This window comes from Odontomachus brunneus, unplaced genomic scaffold, assembly GCF_010583005.1.
Source record: "Odontomachus brunneus isolate Ranch 3 - 2012 unplaced genomic scaffold, Obru_v1 Obru_scaffold_048, whole genome shotgun sequence".
NCBI classification, from domain to species: domain Eukaryota; kingdom Metazoa; phylum Arthropoda; class Insecta; order Hymenoptera; family Formicidae; genus Odontomachus; species Odontomachus brunneus.
In genome coordinates this window covers 298,609-316,108 of record NW_022639498.1, presented here as the reverse complement: position 1 = coordinate 316,108, position 17,500 = coordinate 298,609, and the positions used below count along the sequence as shown (strand labels likewise).

At 31.8% G+C, this 17,500-nt stretch overlaps 1 protein-coding gene across 1 annotated transcript in view; it reads left to right on the top strand.

The window, feature by feature from the left end:
• The first annotated feature begins 5,742 nt into the window (after positions 1 to 5,742).
• LOC116845006 (innexin inx2-like) overlaps positions 5,743 to 17,500 on the top strand; it is a 16,851-nt gene continuing 5,093 nt past the window's right edge. Inside the window, exons 1-4 of the mRNA XM_032817230.1 lie at positions 5,743 to 5,923; positions 6,663 to 6,814; positions 13,528 to 13,770; positions 14,304 to 14,599. Of these exons, the coding sequence (XP_032673121.1) occupies positions 5,743 to 5,923; positions 6,663 to 6,814; positions 13,528 to 13,770; positions 14,304 to 14,599 (872 nt within the window). The remainder of the gene's footprint in view (positions 5,924 to 6,662; positions 6,815 to 13,527; positions 13,771 to 14,303; positions 14,600 to 17,500) is intronic.

The window sequence follows — 17,500 nt, the reverse complement described above, 5'->3', positions numbered from 1 at the left end:
ATAACGCTGTAACTTACAGAAAAAATTTGTCGTCTGTTTACATCATTAGGTCTGGAGATTGATTATGTATTAATAAAACGTGGTGAAAATTGCAAAAGTGAGCAAATTTATTGGCTGTAGGCCAATGAAATTGTAAATATTCTAATAAATTTGTTCACTTTTATAATTTTTACCAAGCTTTGTTAGTACACAATTAACCTCCTGTTTATTTTCAATGAACTTCACAGTGATGCAATAAATTAGAAAGTGACAAATATACTTTTTTTTATTCTAAATTATTGTAATGGCCTGCACTTTGTGAACTTAATAGTTCATTATTTTGCCGTTTACAATCATGCTATCATCAACGCGAAGTTCTCGGTCGACTGATCAGGAGCCTTAAGGCTTTTTGTACTTTGCTGCGACCATGTTGAATTTGTGACATTAAAAGCGAGAAATGACACGCTGACGAAAGTCGTGTACCATTTTTAAATAAAGATGAATACGAACAAAAGAATATTTGAGATTATTTAAATTAGATATATTACATATACAAGATATTCTTTGCACATTGTAGAACATATATTTACATGTACAGCACAAATGTTCAATAGATATCTTAAGAACATTCTTAGAATATTCGAATATTCTTAAAACTTAAATATTTTTAGAATATCTATTGAACATTTGTGCTATATGGGTTACATATAAAAAGTATTACATATAAAAAGTATATAGTAAATGGATTACAAGTAAAAAGTAAGTTTTATGTGGATGTAAGAAAAAGCGTATATCTGTTGCATTCACACAGATATATGAGCATAAGTCATGAGGATATCGTCATTCGCAAATTATTTGCATAACCAGTTCCTGTTCGATCACTGAAGGTAAATACCGATGATTATATTCAGTAAAAGGATGGATGACCGCGCACAGATGCATGAAATTTTACAAATAAAAATAAATGAAAATATTGTAAAATATTGAAATAAATAATGAAAACAAATGTTCGATGTATGTACACATACGCATAAGCAATGTACATTGCTAACTTACAAATATTATAATATATATATAGACAAATATATATATATAATTGACAAAATTAATATACATACATACATATATATATATATATATATATATATATATATATATATGTACACGGAGAAAATACTAAGGATATCACTTTTCTAGTTGTCATAACACAATATTAATGTTATTTTTCTCCCATACATACAAGATGGTTGTAATAATCATAGTACTATGAAAATAGTACACTAACCTTCTTTACTGCCTATCTCCATATGTGTTTGAGTAATACTTTCAGTACTGTATCGTGCAACCAAACTCTAAAATCTAATGATAACTCTAATGATCTTTCAACCATAGTATTTGTTCTACCACAACAAAGAGACAGCAATATTTCTTTAGTTAAAGTAACTATGTGTACGAGGATGTGCCAATTGAACATTATATATCATAAGAACTATATTTGTGAGAATTGTATGCAATACAATAATATGGGCATGCAATAACAGACACTTTTAACTCTCCATTGCCCTCATTCGGCTGACGAACGTTAGTACTCTCGTATAAGCGAAATGCCGCACCTGACATCAATTGAATTTAAAGGAAAATTTAAATATTGCTGCATTAATACGGCTTCATAAAAATGAGTAGATGCATTAAAACATTGATTTATTACTGATCCATCAGAGTAAAGCTTAAATTTAATAACAGCACGAGTCGTATTAATCTCATGTATTTATTCTCGCTATGAACGCGCGCTGACACTTCCCAGAGTCTACTAGTAAAAGTTATACTAACAAAATTAAGAAAACGACCATACAAATATAATCTAAAAAGTTGTAAGTGAAAACCAGAAAGTTTCAAAGCCAATTGTGAAGCTACTTTTATATAATTAAAAAATAAAATTTCAACTGAGCGAGCTCGTATCATACGAAAGCAATGGATTGATATCTATTAGCAAAAATTAAGCAAAAATTAAGAAAGCTATCACACAAATATGATTCTATAAGATTGATTCTATATGATTTATCTAAAAGGTTATAAAGTCAGGAAGTTTTAAGTCAACTGTTATAAGCCATCTTTATTAATTAGGAAATAAGATTTCATCTGAGAGTTTACAAGGGCAATTGAGGATTAATGCCATATTTATTTCGCTTGATATCACATTTTCTTTTTAACTATAGAATATGTGAATATAGCAATCATAGTGGTTTCCTCCGTGTATGTGTTATGTATATCCAAAGAATATACAGAATGGATATACAAAAATTATGATAACGATACGTTGTACGTACATGCATGAATTGTTTGATGTATATTACATCAATAACATTTGTACATATATTTGATATATATTATACATACAATACATCACAAGTATATTCACCCTGTATATATACAGGGTGAGTAAAAAGTTTAGGACCGGTGAAATATCTCGAAAACTAAGCATTTTCGAAAGAAATGTTCCTACAAAAGTTGTAGGGTTTTAAATGATCTATTCACTGATCTAATCAGTCTGACTTTGAATGACGCCACCAAGGTCAGATCGAGGTCAACTTTGCTTTTTTAAATAGAAACATATATTTTTTATTACGGAATTTTATTCTACGTAAAGAAACAAACTTTTGTTTGGAAAAATTTTTTATACAATCTCTATTTTCTAAGATATTTACTGAAATATCTACAAAATTATTGGATTTAATAATTTTTTATTCAAATTCTATTAACTTTACCGAAAAATAGCAAGAGATAAAAATTGTTTATTTTTCATAGAGCTCTGAGAATTTTTTATAAACGTTTTAGTACTTCAAGAAAATGCAAGAAAGTGCAGTATTAAGAAGTTAATTAAAAAATTCTGAGAAAATTCTCAGAACTCTACTAGAAGAAAATAAACAATTTTTATCTCTTGCTATTTTTCGGTAAAGTTGATAAAATTCGAGTAAAAAATTATTGAAACCAATAATTTTGTAGATATTTCCATAAATATCTTAGAAAATAGAGGTCGTATAAAAATTTTTTCAAACAAAAATTGTTTGTTTCTTTACGTAGAATAAAATTCCGTAATAAAAAATAGATGTTTCTATTTAAAAAGCGAAGTTGACCTTCGAATAACCTTCAAAATGACCTCCAAGGTCAAAGTCAAGGTTACCTTCAGATATCCTCCTCTGAACCCGACAACTTTTATCTAAAACATTTTTGCTGAATATACTTGCCTGAAGAATTATCAGGGTGTATCTTTTAAAATGGGACACCCTATATGTATATAATATATCCAATATTCACAAACGTATATACATGGTATGTCCGAATGCTTTGTGAATATAAGCCGAAACCTCCCTTTATAAGCTTATCTCCTACTTATCATTAAAATAATTCTTCATAAATTTCACATCTAAGCTCAAATCTTACGTAAGAGTTCTTGTTGCAGTTTTTAGGATATTATTTTAGTAATTTATTAATTTATTAATTTAACAATACTTATTAATTTAATAGTAACACGAAAGATTTAGAGAAAACCACTATAAGATTCCTATATCCATATATTTTATGATTAGAGAGAAAATTTATATAATTTCAAGTGAAACAGATATGGCATTAAAAGTTGCTGTTATTACGTGCCTATCTAGTTTTCACAGCCATAGTCTTAACGATACATAATGTTCAGTTAGCACATTCTCATGTGTATAGTCATGTCATAGTTGCCTCAATCAAAAGAATATTGCTATCTTTCTGTTATGGTTTACAAAACAAATATCATAGTTAAGAGATCCACAGAGTTTGGTTGTACTATATAGCAGTATAAGAGTACTACTCGGACACATATAGATACGCAATAAAGAAAATTAATATAACTTCCAGAATATTATGAGTATCATAATTATTATAATTATTATAGTAATAGGCGAAAAATAACATTAATATTTTCTTATGGTAACCATATTTAGGTAAGTGATATCATTAGTGTTTTCTCCGTGTAGAATATTTTTACAGAAACAAACCCGCGCGTACGTGCGTAAATATAAAAAATGTGAACAAAAAGAATAATATGCGAATAATATGTTTGTAGTAACGACACAACTGAGTATAATCACGTATAAAATTGACTTTAAAGTGATATATGTTAGAAATTATATGCGACCTCTACATATATACGACTCAGAACTTCACTTTTTATAAATATTATATATCAAAATGAAAGCAATCCGTTAGATGTTTTTGTAAGTGTACTGTAAGAAAAACTTTTTGTAAACATAATTACCTCTTTATTTTTTAATCAATGATATAATAAGTTGAGTATCTTAAAAAGTAATACCTAATACAAAAAAATACTATTCTATAACAATATTATTTATATGCTATACATAGTTTAAGTAAAAACTGATAAAAATAACTTAGCAAAGATTTTAAAGCCAATGAGGAATGAATACGGCTGTTGTAGTGTTATATTAATATTACCAACATGTAATATTAAAGTTTCTTTGTGGGAGGATAAAATTGCACAGGAAGAGTAATTGATTCCTTTTATTATTTAAATATTGAAAAAAAATAGTCCTGGCTGAGGCAGTATTTTTTCGCAACATTTAAATAATAAAAGGAATCAATTACTCAAGGGTATCGGATTCTGGGAATAAAATTCGCGTTAATATTAGGATACAGGATCGATCTAAGCGTGGAAGGTTAATTCGCCGTGCACGATTACTGAAGAAAAATTTGGACGTACTTCTCACATGCTATGTATGTGTGGACAATTTTATCCTCCCACAAAGAAACTTTAACATTGGTAATTTTAATATAACACTTTAATACAACAGTAATACGACACTTTAATACAACATTTTAATACAACAGCCGTGTTCGCTCCTTACTGGCCTTAAAATCTTTATTAAGTTATTTGAATAATAATAGGAGCTTCATATATAATTTCGTGATAAAAATAAAATTCTTGTACACTGAGAGAAAAGACTGGTAACTATAATAAACTGCATTTAATTACAGAAATTCATTAAATCTTTAGTAACTAATATTAAATATGATAATAATTACCAAATATTTAATAGATCGGGAGTATGGCATAATTGCATTCACAGTAACATCAATTAAATAATTTAGTAATAGTTACTTAATGTTAAATATTTAATATAAAATATATTACAGTTATGAACAGATATTTGATAATTATTATGAAATCGTTATATCCCATATAATAAAAAATTCAGTAGGTACGAGTTCTATTTTGTTACCAGTATAAATATGTTTTGTTGCAGCACAACGAAAAATTCATTCATTTGCAACTATTACATCGTTTCAATATCTATTATTACAGATAGTTGGTTGAACCTATCAAAAATTTTGTAACTATTACAAAATCGCTTATTTTGCCTCGACTATTCAATAAGTTTTATTTACCAAATATATTCTGGAAGCAAATAAATTTTACTTCTGTCAAATAAATAATTTATTTTACAGAACTAAATTAATTAATAAGTATTGCCATAGCTTTGGCCCGCTATATTTACGTCTATCATTTAGTAATGGTAATCAAATTTTGATAATATTTACTAAATTCTTCTCTCAGTGTAAGTACTTAATTACTCATGGGTACCCTTAATATTTTCACGACGGATGAGTGATCGAGTGTCAAGTCGACATACGTTTCTTTGTGCTAGATTTCTTCTATTGTGCTTTGTTTCGGCGTGGGAAACGTGACGGACAAAAGAACGCGCGACAACCATGCTGGACCTCTTCGCACCTATTAAGTGCCTTCTGCGGGAAGAATCCGTCTGTATCGACAATGTGGTTTTCAGGTTACATTCGCGCGTCACCGTTCTCCTGCTGGTCGTTTGCACCATCCTCGTGACTGCCAAGCAATACATCGGCGAGCCGATTTCTTGTTTAACCGATGGTTCCATTGGTATGAATCTCACTAACCTCCAGCTGCAAGCGTATACTTCTTTACATTGTGACAACGCGAAAACATAAATCGCGATGCAACGTATCTAAAAAATCACTTTAGAGTGTATTTTTTAAAAATATCGTGAATATCTTTAGGTATTTTATCATTAATTGTTCGTGGGCAGAAATTGTCAATTTGACGACAGTATATCGAAACGTCACTTTAGAATACTTTTAAAACGATCGCGCGTATTTTTCAGTATTTTACCATCAACTCCTCATGGGTAAATATTTTCAATTGGACAACAATATATCCAAATGTTACTTTAGAATATCTTTGAAAAGATCCGCGCGTATTTTTAAGTATTTTACCATCAATATCTGGCCAGAAATTGTTTCGTACTGATAACAGGTAATATGTGTCAAGCGTCAATCAAGCCTAAACATTTATTAGGCCAGAATTCATTAGTCTTAACTATCATGTTTGGATATAATATGATACGATATCATATGTCTGCCAAATAACAGATTAGTTGAATAATCAAGTTATAACGTATATGTCTAAACACATGATATGTGCGTTTAGAAGGACTAGTGAGTTTTGGTCTAGCAAACGTTAAGGTTTTATTGAAGCTTAGTGTATATTGACGCAGCTGACGCAGTTCTTTACATTGATCATTTTTTTCTCTTTCTCTCTCTCTTTCGCTTCCTCTATTTGCACTGATCACAACATAACATTCTTCATGCCTCTCTAACAGACAAGGATCCCGTAAATGCGTATTGCTGGATCTATAGCACGTTCACGGTATCCCGACATCTGAACGGCATTCCTGGACGTGGTGTCGCTAGTGCTGGCGTAGGACAGGCTCTTCCGAATGATGAAGCTCGTCATCATCGATATTATCAGTGGGTCAGTTGGGCTCAGAACTATTACGATATAGACGGCGAGATATGTAGTCGATAGATTGAGATGCGAACAACGGAGAGGGAGGAGAGAGAGAGAGAGAGAGAGAGAGAGAGAAAGACAAATTGAAAGCTCGATGTGCTAAAAGATACGTACTTTGACAATCCATCAATATAGAAGCTTCCCTTTATATGTTTTTTGATCTTTATTTAAAGGAAGGTTCTGGTTTAAATAGTCGAAAAAATAGGTTTTTATAAGTTTCTTTTCAAAGGAACAGATAAAAATAACAATATAGAGTTTTGATCATACTATTTATCATTATTTTGAGTATAAGAAGTTATTAAAAAATCGAAATTCCGTCCAGTTTTCAGTTCAAAGGAACAAATAAAAATAACAATATAGAGTTTTGATCATACTATTTATCATTGTTTTGAGTATAAGAAATTATTAAAAAATCGAAATTCCGTCCAGTTTTTCTGTGCTGGGAGTGGTTTTATCGGACACCTCTAACTAGTGGATAATATTACAGTTCGTGTAATAATCTGAAACATACGGGAGAGAGAGATGAGGAAATTTAAAAACCATAAATTTTCTGAAGGATGAATCTATGTTATATATAGAAAGTCGAAATTTAACAAAATAACGGCACTTTAAAATTACAAGTCGTTTTTCCTCTCTCTTTCCTTTTTACTTAATGTCTTGGGAGGAGAATACTAATTTTGTAAATTTTCCAAAGGATTTAGATTCGTCCTCCAGCAAACTTAATACAGTTTTCAAATTTTCTTGTTCCATTTTCAGATTATTACACAAATTGTAGTATTTGTCCATCAATTAGTTAGAGACGTCTGGCGACACCAAACTCGGTACAAAAAGCCTAGACGAAATTTCAATTTTTAAAAAATAATTCTTTTGTATTTAAAATAATAATAAATGTGATCAAAATTATATATTGATACTTTTATTCATTTCCTTAAAATTAAGAAATTTATAAAAATTTCTTATTTTTTCGGTTATCTAAACCAGAACCTTTTCTTAAACGCGGAGATAATTTTATACACTGAGAAGAAAAATACGTAAAAGATAAAAGAGATTTCCTAGCGAGTACTAATAATGTTCTTACTTACATCTAAATTCTTTTATTCAAGTAGAATAAATATTGCTTTATAAAAATTATATAATATAAAAATTGCTTTCATAAAAAGCTATGGTTTTAAGAGACCACATTTTTTCATTGGAAAATAAATTTTTCTTAATACAGAAACATGAAGATGGATACAAGCAAATATGCTTTTAGAGCACCCATGGAAAATAAATACTTATTAATTTTTAGATATTTCTCCTTTCTCACATACAGCACGCGCTCTTTCTCTTGTAATCGGATCATCTTAAATTCAACCGAGACTCCTATCTTCGGCGGAGCTCTCGGAGGAAAATTTCCTCCGAGGAGAGTAAGACTGACTCAAAATTCCTCCAAGATAAACCCTTAAATTGTTTTCCGATGGGGTGTGCTGAAAAATAGAAAAGCAGCGAAGAGAAATGCCGGGGACGTACATACGCACGCACGCGCGCACGCGCGTGTGTGCCCGAATTGTTCGATCGTATAAGTTTTCATATCGCGAATGCACACACCGACTCGCGCTCGACGTACGCGGGATGCATGATAACGATTGCACTTCGTTCCGACGGTCAGGGAGCGCGCGCGGCTTCGGTATGCAGACGTATTGCGCGAGCGTGAATGAAATCGACAACGTAGACACGCGGGTGTGCGCGCGTGTGTGTGTGTATGTGTGAGAGGAAACGTCCGAGAGGGGACGGAAGGCAGCGGGACCGGGAGGTGGAAATGGAGATCGTAGATCCGCCGTTACCCACATCACCCTGTATCGCAATTCGACCCGTGGGCATCGCTAAAAGCGAGGGTCTTTTCTGAACCCTTGCTTTCAGCAGTAGGGGCGTTTCGCGAAATATTAGAACGTGCGATAAATATCAGGTCGGCGCAAAGGGTTCGCCGCGCGTTCGTCAAGTAAAATATAAACGAAATTATCCACTTTCGTAGGATTCATAATTTTTACGAATTAAATGAGCGACATTGGTTCGGGATTTCTTAGACATCTAACGAGGATTTCTTCCTATTTTCTTTTTGATATCCAAACTTCCTGTGAGAATAGAAAAATGACAAATCCCTTGTACCAGACAATCTAATAGATTTGTTGCGCAGTTTTCGCGGAATAGCTTTAGAGAAAATTTCGGTGTCGGCGCACAAACATTTTCATTTCTTCGCCTTTCGCGATGTTGAATTGGAATTTGCGACGATACTTTTTGTTCGCGTCTGTTACAAAGAGAGAATGCGGAAAAGCAAAGCTTAAAGCTTTTGGTCTTGCGCCGTGAACAATTTGATTGGTGATGTCAGAAACGAAAAAATACATGTTCATAGTTCTTGCAAAGTACGTTGAAATAAAGAAACATGTCCATAAAATGACGTAGTCATTCAATAGATTTAAAATAAGCAGTAAATAATTACGAATAGTCAATTAATAGTCATAAAGAAACGCGAAAATTAGTTGAAAAGAAAAGCACATGTCACATTAACCTTTTCAGGGATAAATTTGTTAAGAGTAAAAAGTTAAAATTTATCTAATTTTGAAGTGACATAATATATGACACCTTTCAATCATATAACAATATTTCTCTTTCTTTCATCGTGGAATTTTGTGGGGAATATCTATTTATAACTATGCTCATTATATTTTTTTTAATTAAATTAAGAAAATGGAAATATCTAAACGTACACGGACACCTGCCTATCATATAATAATATTTATCTTTCTTTTATCTTGGAATTTTGTGGCGAATATTTATTTATAACTATGCTCATTATCAATTAAATAATAGAAAAAAGGGTTAATTCGAGTTCAAGCACAGGATTAATAGTGCTATGTACCATATGGGTAAAACCTTCCTTGTGTTAGGAAATAGAGCAATATTTATTGAACATGAATACTCAATATAAATAATCAAACGTTTCGGCTCAATCATGAACCCTCTTCAGTGATATAAAAAAACTCAAGGTTTACAAAACGAACGCATTACAAGTAAAAGAATTAATTAAAGACATGTTAATAAAATGACATGAATGTTATTCGCAGTATTATAGCTGACAAGACCGTTACCCGACTAATATTAAGAAGTTCAAATTAATACTAGGAAGTAGCCGTCATAACTATAAAAAAACCATAAAATAAAATAAAAATAGGTAAGATTAAAACAAATAAATAATTAAAACGGTCAATATAAATTACCTTTGTTGAGCTCGGCTAAAAGTGAAACGATCCTGTCAACGATAACATCGCCACGTCTAAGTAAAAGAGATAATAACAGATTTATATACACGAGCATTAACATTGCGGCGACAACTCTTGGAAGAGAAGGAAACAAAGTTTTATTTTCATAATAAGCCGCAGTAGCTGTTGTCCAAATATCCTGTGTCCTTTTGAGAGTTAAGTCCATGCTTTTGAAATTTAATGTAAATCATTTCTGATATCAGGCGTTTCAAATAATAACGTTCCTCATGCAAAACTTTGGCTTGATCCCAATTGAAATCATGGTTTTTTCGCAGACGGTGTTCTTGTATGGTCGTTAACTCAACTGTAGAACTCCTTGGTATTCTCCTATGCTCAGCAATGCGCGTAGAGTCTTCTACTAGTTTGACCAACATACGACGCCTCACAACTATTGCATTGCAATTTATACACAACGTTATTATGGAAACCAGGAGACAACCTGTCTTTATGTACACGAATCATTCCTGATAATTTATTATTGCAAGAATAAGCAATATTTGTCAAATTATTTTAAAAAGCTTTGCCAGTCTGTTCGAAGCCACACTAAAAAACGGTATAGTAAAATATTTTTTATCATAACCAGATGCTGTCAAATTTGTTTTAACTATCTCTGAACCTCGTCCGCAATTCACAGTAAGAAATCTTAATCTACGTTTTATAATTTTAAAAATTAGGTCCAAAGGATAATTATTATTAATTAGCGTCAAAATAATAAAGTCTAAATTATTCTTATGGATTTTATTAAAGTCTCTAATTAATTCTTTTACTTGTAATGCGTTCGTTTTGTAAACCTTGAGTTTTTTATATCACTGAAGAGGGTTCATGATTGAGCCGAAACTGATTATTTATATTGAGTATTCATGTTCAATATTGCTCTATTTCCTAACACAAGGAAGGTTTTACCCATATGGTACATATCACTATTAATCCTGTGCTTGAACTCGAATTAGCTCTTTTTCCTATTATTTAATTGATATCATTGTTATTGAGTTTTTATTTTCTTTCTCTTAATAGGCTCATTATATTTTTCTTGAATTGAACGAGAAAAATTGATATATCTAGACGTACACATATATGTTAATTAAAATATGTTTCTTTACAAAAATTAAGTTTATCCAGCTATTATTAAATCAAAATAAAGAATTTCAGAATATCTTACAAGTAGGTTTATTCGATCGTAAATATAGTTTAATAAATATTTTTGATTTCAACTAGAACGCAAGAATTTCTGCGAAAATTTGTGTGTATTTTCTCGTACCTGATACAATCAATAAAGCTGACATAATTAATAAGGCGGCGAGGAGTCAGGAGTCTTACGAGGATATTCTTATTTGAAGAAGATAAAACATCGATTTTGTTATGTATTTTAAGTGTATCACTAAGGTAAATATATTTGGATCGAGTGAAATAACGAAGATATAGCTAAATCACACACACACAAGCAAGTGAACGCCGGATTTGATAATCAAGTAAGTCGTGTCTCTAAACGACAAAGTTTTTCGAAGGTATTCGGAAAAATACCTGTGAAAATTATATGCTAAATCAATATGATTAAAGATGTTTAAGAGTATGAATTCAAAATAGCAACGAAATTTTTGTCTAAATTTTATATCTATGTTCCTAAATATATGTTTTATGGTAAAAACACAATTGAAATAGCAAATTTCTTAGCCGTTTGTGTTTTTTATAAAAAATTTTATTCAATTTTACGAATTATGGCTTTCAGCATTGGTCAACTAACGAATATATTTGCAGAGTTTCAAAACGTAGAAAACGTGCATTGACAGGTCTGAGCGCCAGTTGTTAAAAGAAATAAAAGGGGCTAGAAGATCTCGCAAAGTAGAGAAAAATCGGCTTTGCACGTGCTGCATGTGGAAGAAGAAGATACTCTGTATGGTGCAGAAATAGCAGATTAAGGATAAGAGCCGCAAAAGACTATCATCCCTATTGAAATTGTATTGAAAACTTTAAACGCGTTCTTTTTGAAATTATATCTCGCGAATTGATTGCCATCATATCTAAAGATACAAATATCCTATTGATTCCTACTCTTTTTACAATACTCTTTTCACAAATTTATAGTTTAATAATTTCTTTGCCGTTTTGGTTTCAGAAGTCTGCAACGTCCGGAATCGTGGCAACTTTACAAGCAAAACTTTCTTAAAGCGCTGCACTAAATTATTTATAATTTTATTATTATTGAAGATAATGACCTGTACAAATTATTGTATATAGTTAAAGTATAGATAAATATTTGTGCAAAACTACAGAATTGTATATATATTGTATAGTTTAAAAAAAAAAAAACTTAAAAATCATATATAAAACGATATTTCCTAAAAATTACATGTAAAACGATATTTCAAATGAGAATATCTTCTTAACTCTAGAGAGATAACGTAACTTTTACTTATACTGAAGATTTTAAAGCTCTTAGCTACTCACTGCGGCTATCTTAATGTATATAACGTTAGGAGTGGGAAAATTAATGCTTAAAATTCCTGCAAAATACGTAAAAATAGGAAGATATATATTTAAAATAACACTTGCAAGTGATCGAATAGATCTATAAAATAGCTCGAATACTTTTCTTTTACTCTAACGATTGATAAATAATCATAAAATTAACGTGATAAATTATTTTTTTTATATTTTAACGTCCCATATAATGCATTATATTTCTAATCTTCGTATTCTAATCTTCCTAAAATAAATTAAAAGTCGTATAGCACTTCTTGAATCTAAATTAGTCCTCACTTTTACATATATATTGTCCATGCTAGAATTTCACACACACAACGCCTCTAGTCTTTATCAATTCAACACAATATCGTATTTCAATGTTTCCAATTTTCCTTCTTCTAAATAATCTCAACCTCTCTTCCTGATATCTATTGAAAGTGAAAGATAATATGGTTAATATCTTTTATTATATGTAATACAATCATAAGAAAAGATAGGATAAAAGATTTCATGTCACGTTAATTTTACAATTATTTATTGAAGTGTTTGGACTATTTTACACACATCTACTCAATCGATTGCATATATTATTTTACAGATACATCTTTTTATTTCTACGTGTTTCGCCGCTTGGTATCGAAAGAGGAGGAGTCTTAACCCTAGAAAGGTAGCAATAATCTATTATATGTTACGATTAAGGTAAGAATGAGTAATTTTTATTCATTTAAGTAACATCTCACAAAAAAGCAGTAGCATCTGTTTCAATGAGTGGTGAAATAAATGCTAAGAGGCGAAGCTGAAAAAGGCTTTCAGCATGAGTAAAAGTTATTTTACGCTATCTTTCTAGAGTTGAGCCAGAAAATCGGAAATAAGAAGAAAACCCGGAAATATAAGAAATAAAGATTCGACGTCCGATAGGTCTGCTTCGTCCTCGGCTTGCAAGCAATCCTTTTTTATATGCCGCGCGCGTTATGGGGCATCTGGGAAAGAGGCACCATAGGCCTTCTCTCGCGAGACCTCGCGTCCCCATTTCTACGAGACGTCTGGACCGCAGAAAGGAAGCAGCAGCTCGTGGATTATTTCACTAAAACGAATCTGCACAGTCACAATTTCTACGCATTCCGTTTCTTCGTGTGCGAGCTGTTGAACCTTTTAAATTCGGTAAGTGTGACTCTCGCTCTCTTCCTCTTTTTCTCTCTTTCTTTGCTCGTCTCTTCGAGGTAACAAAAGGGTCCGCGAGGATTCTTTACAAAAAGGCTAGCAAACGCTGTCAATACCTACGTCAGTCACCCGAGATTGTGACGTCAGAGGCGAGGAAATTGCGCGGAAATAAACGTGAATAATTAACTCCGGTTCGATACCCGAGCAGAGGCAGAACGCGGTCGAAACTTTGTTGCAAACCCGATACACACACACACACATAAACACATACATACATATATATATATATAGTATATCGTGTAGAAATATACGTCAAGGGACCTCAACGTAAAATACAGCCACTTTATCGCAGTTCCTTAAAAGTTCAGTTTCATAAAAGCGAGAAAATCGATGATTTCTTCGTTTTTTACGTTTGAAGACTTTTGACGTTTACTTTCCTCTTTCTACGATTATATTCCGAAGAAGTGCTGCCACGAAATACGCGGCGGGGTGAAATCGCTAATCTCAGCGTGACTTTTTATCGTGCGAGGCAGATGGGGCAGATATATCTGTTGGACGTATTCCTGGAGGGACAATTCAGGCGATACGGACCCTTAGTGAGCGCGTTCGCCTTAGAGGAGGACCCTTACGACCGGGTCGACCCGATGGCGCGGCTATTCCCGAAGATGACCAAATGCACGATTCACACCTTTGGGCCGGCGGGTTCCGTGCAGACTCACGACGCCCTGTGCGTGTTGCCGTTGAATGTGGTGAACGAGAAGATCTTCGTCGTCCTATGGTTCTGGCTGGTGTTCCTCGCGGGTGTCGGGTTCCTGGCGGTGATATATAGGTGCGCCATTGGTCGGTGTCCGCTTGCGCGTAAAGCTAACGTTACGGCTCGTCAATATTTAACCCTTTCATACCTGCGGTTATGGCATGTATGTCCCACTTACCAAAAAAATCGTAACTTTAGAACAAATAGCTCTATCAATTTCTACCTTGGCTCGCTTTAAAGAAAAAAGTTGAGCTTACGTGTAAAAAATTAGTGTATTTCTAAATTTAGTATTTCCGATAAAATATAGTTATCTAAATTTTTTAAAAAGTTCAACTTTTAGCTGGCATACTATCGACGTTTCTTCAAACGTTTCTCCGTCTCGCTCAGAAAACTCATAGAAGAGAGAATCGTGTTTGATTGACAAGTAGTTTTATTGCCTGTAAAAGTAATATAACTGTATAAGTAGGTAGACGTCTGTCAATAGCATGTAGCAGATTTTGATTTACAATTTAAATAGCAGATTTCTATTTATAATTGAAAATGTGTCCATAAATTGTAATCACTATCTGAAGTCTATTATCTTAAATTTAAATTTTTAACGTTTAACTTAATTAGTAATCAGAGAAAAACTTAATCCAAGTTTATTTTAAACATATATTCAAGTTTTTCATGGCTGCCATTTTGAATTTTAATTTTGATAATATATTTGGGATCAGCGCTTCTATAATCTAAACTTCTATAATCGTCTCCATGTGAAACATATCTCTTCTGGGAAAGCCGGAGGTATGAAAGGATTAAGGAGTTTATTCACCTAAATCAAAATGCTTAAAATTATACAAAAATTTAATATAACATTTATTGTAGTAAAATACATTCATAGTTTCAAACGATTTATTTGTACTATTTATGATAAATTTAATACTAAATATTATGATTTTTGTATCTGATTAATACCTGTAACTTTGTGATAGAGAAGCAATATAGATGACCATTATTCCAGTGTAACTTCGTAAAAAATGATACTATCCAAATGAAAAACTTAGCGTTAAATGTTACATATTAGGAAACGCAGTATAGAAGAAAGAATAATATTCACTACATTGTTTTTGTGTATCAATGTCGATTCTAGATAAAAAAACTGCTGTTTTATGCTTTGAGTAACATTGTATTGAATAAAACGTAGCAAAATAGTATCATAAAATTAGTTTCAAATTAACTCTTATTATTTAGATAGTGAATTAAATATATAAAAACGTAATTTTTTTCGAGGAATAATAAATTTATGAGTAGCTCCTTTCATATGCCACTGCAAATACATTCTTTCAAAATACATATCTGGTGAATAAACTCCATAAAATCTTTTTAGATTAATCACAAGCTTAGTTGCAATCATAAACTTTCACATATAGATCTTTATTTTGAGTTATTTTATAGATAAAAGTGTCTCTAAATGTGATTTATAAGTCTTCTGATTGACTTATAAGCACATTTAAAGACATTTTAATCGATAAAAAAGTGTTCAGGATAAAAGCCATAAGCTCAGCGTTTCACAAAACGCTGCGAAGAGTTGACCGAAAAAGGATGTTCTGTTACTACAGACATTCGAGATCTTTCTCTAGCTTGTTTCAATAGGACTCAAAGAAAAAATGTCTGTAAATAATGAAAGGAAAATAAGGCTGCTCTTCAAACTTTGTCTTCAAATCTTTCATAAGAAGGCGCAATCTATGTATATAAGTTTATGTTTCCAAATGAGCTGGCACAACCATAGATTTCTATATAGGATGTTCCATTTTAATTCACTCTTAAGAACTTTTTTATTTTTTATTATAAAAAAATACTTCAGATAAAAGTTGTTTGGTTTGAAGAGGGACACATGATTCCGATGTGAGTAATGTCGTGCATGTCGTCATTTTCACAAAATTTTAAAGGTAACTAATTTCTAAAACTTAATTGTTTTCTTGAAATAAAAGTTATAGACCTCATCGAGATTGTTTCAAAATGCTTGCCAACATTTTTTGTATAAACTGTTCTAGAGATATGAAACTTCAAAGTTTACAAAGCTACTAACTTCACACATCCCACATAGCACATAATATTACATAATATCACAGTAATATTATATTACGTGCTATGTGGGATATGATTTGTGCAAAAGGCTTTAATGATTATTCTAGTACTCATACTATCTAAATTTCTATCCTACTTTTAACACTATCCAGGAACGGCGTGGACATAGTAAATTTCTGTTCCCTTTAGTGTGTTTGATTAACGTGAGTTCTCTTATAAACTTTGAAGTTTTATACCTCTGGAACGGTTTGCATAAAAGATAATTTTGGGGGTTTTTCGAAAAAAACTCTCAAGACTTACAACTTTTACCTCAAAGAAAAAATCAGATTCCACTTAAAAAATAATCGTTTTTAAGGATTCTTGAAAACAACGACCACGATATGATTCATATCGGAATCAAGTGTTTTCTTTCAAACTAATAATATTAGTCTTAATATAATAATTTTTGTCTTAAGCATTTTTTTACAATCAAAATTTTAAAAAATTTTTGGGAAGGACAAATCAAAATGAGGTACTCTGTAACATAAACATAATATCTAGACTGATAATATTTGTCGATGTACGGTCAAGAAATTGACGCGAAATATACGAGGGTGGTCTGAAAAGTTTCCGACCTCAACGTGAAGATAGCAGCACTTGTAAATAAAAGCTAGTGAATTTCGTTGTTCATCTGTTGACAGTTACTCACCGAAGTTTCAGCCATTTTGGACTCGCAGTTGTTATGTAACAGTCGTTTGAGTAAGTTGATGTGAGTGTTTTTGTGAAAATGGACAAAATCGAGTATCGAGCTGTCATTAAATATTTGTTTTTGAAAGGCAATACGCCTACGCAAATCAAAGATGAGTTGGATTCTGTGTATGGGGACTCTGCACCATCATTTACGACAGTGAAATTTTGGGCCGCTGAATT